General features: G+C 36.1%; 1 protein-coding gene across 1 annotated transcript in view; it reads right to left on the reverse strand.

Moving 5' to 3' along the window:
• The window catches only part of ERC1 (ELKS/RAB6-interacting/CAST family member 1), a 715,223-nt gene that overhangs the window by 380,924 nt on the left and 326,511 nt on the right, over positions 1–7,788 (reverse strand). The window contains exon 14 of the mRNA XM_007937035.1: positions 3,849–3,980. Within this exon, the coding sequence (XP_007935226.1) occupies positions 3,849–3,980 (132 nt within the window). The remainder of the gene's footprint in view (positions 1–3,848; positions 3,981–7,788) is intronic.

Here is a 7,788-nt window from a genome sequence, read left to right on the forward strand (position 1 = left end):
TTGCAGGCCCCGAGTGTCCTTGGGGTTGCTGGAAAGCAGAACGTGTTCTTAAGCCCCAGAACTCTGCAAGAGGGCTGTCTCTTTAAATATCCAAAATAGTCAAGCTGCTTTTTAAACCTTCATAATGGCGGTGCCCTCCAGACCAGCAAAAGTCCACACAACTCAGCCCACCTTTCTCTTCACCTTCTCTGTTTGTTCCCCAGCCACCATGCACGGTCCGTGCAGTCCCTGGCTAGCAGGGTGATTTTTAGGTTAATTTTTAGGTCCTACCACCACTCGGGATTGTCCAAACCATTTATGCCATCAGGGGCGTTCAGGTCCCTGCTAGACCGCAGCTCCGTATGTCTCCTTTTTTGGTATTTTGATGGAAATTCTTCTGCTAGTTGGGGTTTAGTCTACTTCTGTATCCTTCCTTTCAAGGCTCAGTGGTCCAAGATTATCTTCTGTGTCTGTGTCAATTGGTTTCCCTTTTCTTTGTTGAAGAGGATCTGTGCAGTCCTTCTGCCTAGTCCGCCATTTTGCCGGAACTCCCCAATGAAGGTTTGCTATGAGTCAGATCCGACTTGATGGCAGTGAGTTTGAGTTTGTTTTTTTGGTTTTGGACCCAGCCATCTGGTGGAAGTTAAAAAGACTAGGGCTAGAAGGATCATGTTAAGTAATTCACTACATTATATTCACCATTTACCCACTTTTGCTATTATTTGGCTAAAAAACTTTGAGAAATTGTCTGGTCAGTTATTTCTTCCCACTTATTTGAAATCTATGGTGTTCTCCCATGTTTTGTAGACTGATGCATGCATGTATTAAAGAACTTAAAATTTTTTAAAAATAAAAGATGATGTAATCCTTAAAAATTTTCATTAATCTGTAATTATCCAGCAAACCATAGCTAAAATGTTATGATCTTGTAGGTCAAGATTTTCTACTTAATATATGAAGCAAATAATGTCAAAATGGCAATTTTGAGTTTCACTATTAAAAATCAGATTTTTTTTAAAAAAAATCAAGACTTGTATGTGCAAATGTTAGTTATTTTGAGAAGATATACCTTTATCATTGCTCAAAAGTATTTAAAAAATCACATTCTTTAGGAACAGGATATAAATCTAGTCTATTAAGCCACACACACACAGTCTAATTACTTTATAGGCATTTTTCAAACCACTACTCAGCAAGATCCAGCTGCAAATGGCTTCTAAAAAATATTTTTACCCTCAAAGAATACCAATGAGAATATTTAAAACATCCTTTTAAAGTGCAAGAGATAAACACAAAAACATTTAAAAATTCTTTGGAAATCACAGCAGCTCTGCTGAATGTAAGCTATTGCTCCTCTACTGCCCAGCAATTCTGAACCTTTTTTAAGATACACATTTTACTTTAAACTCATTTTAAGCAAATGGACTCTCTCATTCAACAAAACACCAAACCACCTCCCAAAGGTTTTGAGCACACAAAATTTTAGAAGAAGAATCCCTATGGGAAAAGGGTCAAAAGTAAAAAAACCCGCAGGATCATTCACTTTCACCTCTTCATGTGTTGACACAGGTTTGAGCACACTGTCTTTTACTGGATCATTACACAAACATCTCAAAATTTTTAGCTTGGGCTCAATTTGGAGCAGCACACATTAGGAATAAACAAACCATAGGGGGATGTGGTATAAATACGGGAAAGGCTTCTAGAAATACTCTCCTTCTGGAGCTTATTCCTGCTCAAAACAGTTTTACTTTGCCCTTTGAGAAATCAAGAGATGCTCATATCCTCCTGCTAGCAGAAGGAGCAATTTTTTTTTCCCCCCTCAGAGGCTAAATTTAAACAAGAGATAGATAATTTCAGGCCTGAGCAAGATTATGTGAATAATGTTCCTAGCCCAAAAAGCTTCATCCCTTTCAGATATTGCAAAAGAATATTTGTAGATTATCTCAGTGTATTTATGTAATCCATGTAAGAAAAATTAACAGTGGGGTTAGAAAATAGAAAAAAAAATAAGAACAGAACAGAAAATGCATGGAGGAGGGAACAGTGGATAAAGGGGATAGATGATGTAAGGCCTCAGAAGCACAAACATAAAAGCAGTTTCTTCATACCTTGCACCATTTAAAGCCCAAATGACTGGTGTCATGCAAGATTTCACTGAACAGCTTCAGATACGCAGTGAGTACCAGAATGATGGAAAACAAGATCAGCAGGAAAGAGAGAAGGAAAAAAAGCATGCAATTAAAAAGCAAATTATAACTAGTTCATGCAGCAATTGCTTAAAAAAGAAAAACACATAACAGCAATCTATATACCATAAAGACATGATCTAGTTTTAATGGCCAAATCCCTGCAAGATCTCTGATATACAAGACTGGTCTCTAAATAATGAGACCAAAGCAGAAGGAAATCTTTACAGAAAGAAAAAAAGGGGGGGGGGCGATATTTTGCAAATAAAGGAAAGAATGCAGAAAGCAAGAAATCAAGATAAAAGATAATCCCTCCCCATCCTGGAACAATGGATGTAGCCCTCACCTCTCTGAAGTTCTCCCCTATCTAAACACTATTTAATTGTGCATAAAGAAGGTATTCAATGGAAAAAGATGAATTCTCCCTCAGTTTTGCTAATAAATGTCAGTTTGTCTGTCTTTTATACTTGACTATTTGTATCTAACACGGCTAGGAAGGGAATCCTGTGGTACATACTATCATTTGTCTGACCTGAACATGTATGTTCTCTCTTACTATTCAACCACCTTGACTGACCATCATACCACCTGTGGTCTGACCTAGTGGGCTCCCAGAAAGATTCTGTTACTTGCTCATTGCACTTCTTTACCAGCTAAGTATTTTGAGTTTTCCAATGAAGAAATGGAAATAACACAATCACTGCAAAAATTAAATCTCATGAACCTCTTTGTGAGGTAAATTGAAAACCTCAAATCATGCTCTTTTAATGGGAATTGAGATGAGAGCCTTCACTTGGTGTAAAACTATTTTTTCCCCACTCTCATCTCCTACCTTAAGTTAATGTGCCTTCATAAAAGTTTTTTGAAAACATTCTCTCACAAAACATCTATTTCCAATCAAGTGTATCTAAAAAGATGTAGGAAATACATAAAATAATATATCACAAACAGCAGTAATTCTTGAACACTTTAACAAATCGCCTCAAGGCAACAACATGCTGTCCTGGGACTCTGCAGTGTCATGATAGCTATATCCTTCATCCTTGCTATTGAGCCTAACTTCTTATAAACCTTAACTGGTTTTTTGAACAAGGTAGAGTATAAGATAAATAAGTAAACTATTTCCTATTCAAAATGAACAACTTCGAGCCAGGAATGTGTGTGTTTTCTCATTCAATTTAAAAGCAGGACTGTGCATTATAACAAACAGACAACTTCCATGTCATCTCATCAGATATGTGAGTACATACTATATTGTTGGTATTTGCCGTTGAGTCGGCCCCGACGCATAGAGACCCCTCCTTGGGTTTCCGAGGCAGTATCACTACGGAAGTAGGATTGCCCAACCTTCCTTCCGAGGAGTGGCTGGTGGATTTGAACCGCCAGCCTTCTGGTTAGCAGTCAAGTGCCTTAGGCATTATGCTACCAGAGCTCCCAACATACTATATAAGTATATATAAAACCAGCCCTAAATTATTAACGCAGAGACATTCTGAAACATGAGTCAATTCTTGTACAACTATACTACTATTTTTACTCAAGTCTAAATACTTACCCTTGATGAAATGCCTCTGAAATCCTATAAATATGTAATATGTATAGTTTGCCTAAACTATACTAGTTCAGTTTTACCTTTTATTTACCAAGCAGAATCGCCAGTTACTATATAAAATCGCAGACCTGTTTTTCAGCATTGGTCCTGGCTGATTCCTCTTGTGCTAGCACCATTTCCCGCTCTGCAGTTATCTGTACACTTTCTCTTAGTGCTTCTTCCAGCTCTTCAATCCTGTCATCCTTCTTACGGAGACTGTCCTGGAAAACGATGGAAGACTAGGTGAAGTAGACTAATTAGTTAAGCCAAAGAGAGCCTATTTATCAAGAAAGGGCTATTTACTTATTTAAATATTCTTTCTTTCAGAAGTAAATAAAGGTCAAAAAGATATGTTCATAGAGGAAAGAATAAAACAAGAGAAGAGAAGAAATACAGGAGACTGAAGAAGTGTATTATTAAGAGCAAAGGGTCAAGTTAGTTAAAAGCAAGACAAACTTGTGATGGAGGGAATAAAACTGGTTGTGTTAGACAGCATAAGTAGCAAGGCCCGGTTATTTAAAAACACAAAATTTTTTTAAATCACTCTCTTTACTGGGCTTAACATCAGCTTTGATGTAGCCTAAGTAACTAGACTGAACACGAAAACAGTTTCTCTTCCTGCAAAGGTAAGCCTAGATGACAAAGTTAAATAAACAGCACAATCTTTTAAATTGTAGTGTTTATATAGACAAACGTTGGCTAATTGAGTCTTTAAAAAAGGAAATAGAAGGGGATGTGTCCTAATGATTTCAAGAAAGTGAAGTCTTCTCTTAAACCCATACAAGAAAACTGAAAATGGTAAATGGATCCAAGTGACTGGTCTGGCTAAGGATGAACAATTTAGTTAACTAAACAATTTTCAATAGCCCAGATATTCTTCACATACATTTAAAAAGTAATTTTTGGGGTAGTGAACATAGGTTACTGTCAGAAAGACAAAACAAAATCCTAGAGGACTTTAAGACTATGTAAGATAGGAAAGACCTTAAACAAGAATGATAAATGAAGCCAAGTTCAAGTAGGATGGAGAAGTGGATTAAATGGATTATTACAGGCACTTCCTTTTTAAACTATTATAAAACTAAATAATAAAATGCTAAATTTTAAATATATAAAAGATAAGAAACAGGACTATTAAACCATTCTCCAACTTTCAGAACTTTTATATCAGCAGAAGATAGCAAAGGATTTCTGTCTTACACCTAAGCAACTCTCATTTAATTATACTGCAGCTCACTTTCATAAAGGGCATGGTACAAGAAAGTCCTTTTGACGACTTTGTCCTCAAGAATCTAGAACTCGCAATTTGTCAAAGACAAGTCAGATTTTTTCTCCCAATTTTGGAGAAACAGCATCTATTATTTAACATTCTTCCTAATAAAGTTTATAAATTGTTTGCTCTTTTATCTCAATTTTAAAAAGTGAGATTTAGAAAAAGAATGTTAACATTTTGATGATGCATGTTATGTTCCTTAAAAAGAAAGTCTTCATTCTTCTCAGAGATAATGTTATAAAACGCTTTGATATATTCCCATAATTAAGGATCTGTTTCATGCAGAGCCATTTAGTTATATCAAAAAATGCTCTTTGTCAAAATCATGCTTCCAAGTTGGCTTGCCATGGGCAGCAGAGTACAGTGAAGGTCTCTCCAACAGATGCTGAGCAGAAAGACAAGGAATGATGCCAGTAAAAGTAGGGCCAAGGTGATTTCTTCCGAGTCAAAGAAAAGTAAACATAACAAGGATCATGAGGAAAGTGACAACTGTAAAAATAAGTAGTTCAGCCCTCTCAAATTCTCTAGTGAATAACAATGTTTGTGGTAACATGGAATTCTAAATTACACATTATTTTAAGCAAAAAATAAACAGTTTCCCATAATTAACCTATGAACAGCTCAGTGTTATGTTTTTGTCCAGTCTATCATATCTTTCACTCTGAAATTGTATTTTGGATGTCTCCTGAGAGGCTTCTGTTACCCTAATCTAAATCTTTGATTCCAATGAAGATGAAACAGTTATTTCAAATAACTTCCCAGGAATCCATTCCAAACAAGCAGATTTACTTGCACTCCTGTATGGGATGAAAAATATCCTTATAGCTTTATCAGTAAAAGTGATTTTTAAGGGGAGGAGGATTAACAATTTGTTATAATGCAGAAGACCTCTGCAAGCTTTCAGACGCAGGTTTCCCTACAACCAGTTGTAAAATCAGAGTCTCCCAGATGAGCTCAATATACAAGACCATTTACTTAAGAAAAATGTTCTCATCTTAAAGACAAACCCAGCTTCAACATCCTTCTACAATAAGGAATGAAAATAAAAGCCAAGTGGAACTACAGATAAAAAGGAAAGCACTGTTAAATAAAATATTTATGTGATACTTTATGCTGCATAACATCTTGATCTAAAATTAAGTATGGAACCATCTGTTCTAAGAAAAGTCTATTTCATCAGGGCAGTCACAAGAGAATGAAAGATAGCAAATACCCTCTCAACTTCATCAACAAAATCTTTCTTTAACTACTTAATCCAGCTACTATTCAGAAAAATTTGGCTCTAACTTTGTTTTTGGACTCAACAGATATCTGCTAATGTTTCCTTTGTATTAAACTACTATTTAATAAAACATTAGATCTCCTACTTAATAAAATATTGAGCTAACACAAAAACAAACAGGAGAACTTTTCAGTTCTAAAAAGACTGGAGTCCCAACACAATGACAGGCACATTTATAATTATTTTTTTTTTGTCCTTGCTCTTTCAATGAAGATTAAATACATTCTTCTGTATTCACATATAACTACTCTATTAAAAGAAAAGTTTAAAAACTTGGGAAAAGAAAAAAAATCTTAATCTTAAGAAACCAAAAACAGTCACTTGCAAAGGATCAAAAATCAGAAGGATTAGTTTTCAATGGCAACATGGGAAACTAGAAGACAATAGAGCAATGCTTTCAACACTCAGAGGGAAAATGATTTCCAATCTAGAATTCTATATGCAGACTACTAATCAAGTGTGAGGTCAGAATGAAAAACCTCAAAAAATTTACCTCCTATCACAGAGTCTTGCAATAGCTAAATGAGATGTGCTCTATAAAACTGAGGTATACCCAAAAAGAGAACAAGGGATCCAGAAGAAAGGGGTTCTACCACAGGTGAGATAAATTATACCTCAACACAAAGAAAACAAAAATCCTCACAATTGGACCAATAAGTAACATGATCAATGGAGAAAAGACTGAAGTTGTCAAGGATTTTATTTTACTTGGGTCCATAATTAATGGAAGCAGCAGGGAAGCAATTAAATGACATATTACAATGGGCAAATCTGCTGCAAAAGCCCTCTTTAAAGTGTTAAAGTACAAAGATGTCATTTTGAAGACGAAGGTGCACCTGACCTCATTCATGCTATTTTCAATCATTTCATATGGATGTGAAAGCTGGACAATGAAGGAAGACCACAGAAGAATTAATGTTTTAAATTATGTTATTGGTGAAGAATACTGACTATACCATGGTCTGTTCATCTAACAAACAAATCTGTCTTGGATGAAGTACAGCCAGAATGCTCCTTAGAAGCAAGGATGGCCACACTGTGCCTCTTGTACTTTGTCATGTTGTTAGGAGGGACTGGTCCCTAGACAAGGATATCATGATTGGTAAAGTAGAGGGTCAGTGATAAAGAAGAAGACCCTCAATGAGATGGAATCACACAGTGGCTGCAACAATAGGCTCAAGTATAGCAATGATTTTAAGGATGGCACAGGACCAGGCAGTGTTTTGTTCTGTTATATGTATGTTGCTATGAGTCAGAACCGATTTGATGGCACTTAACAACAACAACATGCGAGTGGTGAAGGCAACATCAAGCATAGGGGATAAGTACAGATTGAATGATGGAAACACTAAGCTGCTTCCAAGGGGGATAAAAAGCTGATGTCTAGATTACCTGAGGGAGCTCTGGTAGCATAGTGGCTAAGACACGTGCCTGCTAACCAGACAGCTGGTGGTTCAAACCCACCAGCCACTCC

The sequence above is a fragment of the Orycteropus afer genome, unplaced genomic scaffold (assembly GCF_000298275.1).
Source record: "Orycteropus afer afer isolate SDZICR_OR568_19922 unplaced genomic scaffold, OryAfe1.0 scaffold00040, whole genome shotgun sequence".
NCBI lineage: Eukaryota > Metazoa > Chordata > Mammalia > Tubulidentata > Orycteropodidae > Orycteropus > Orycteropus afer.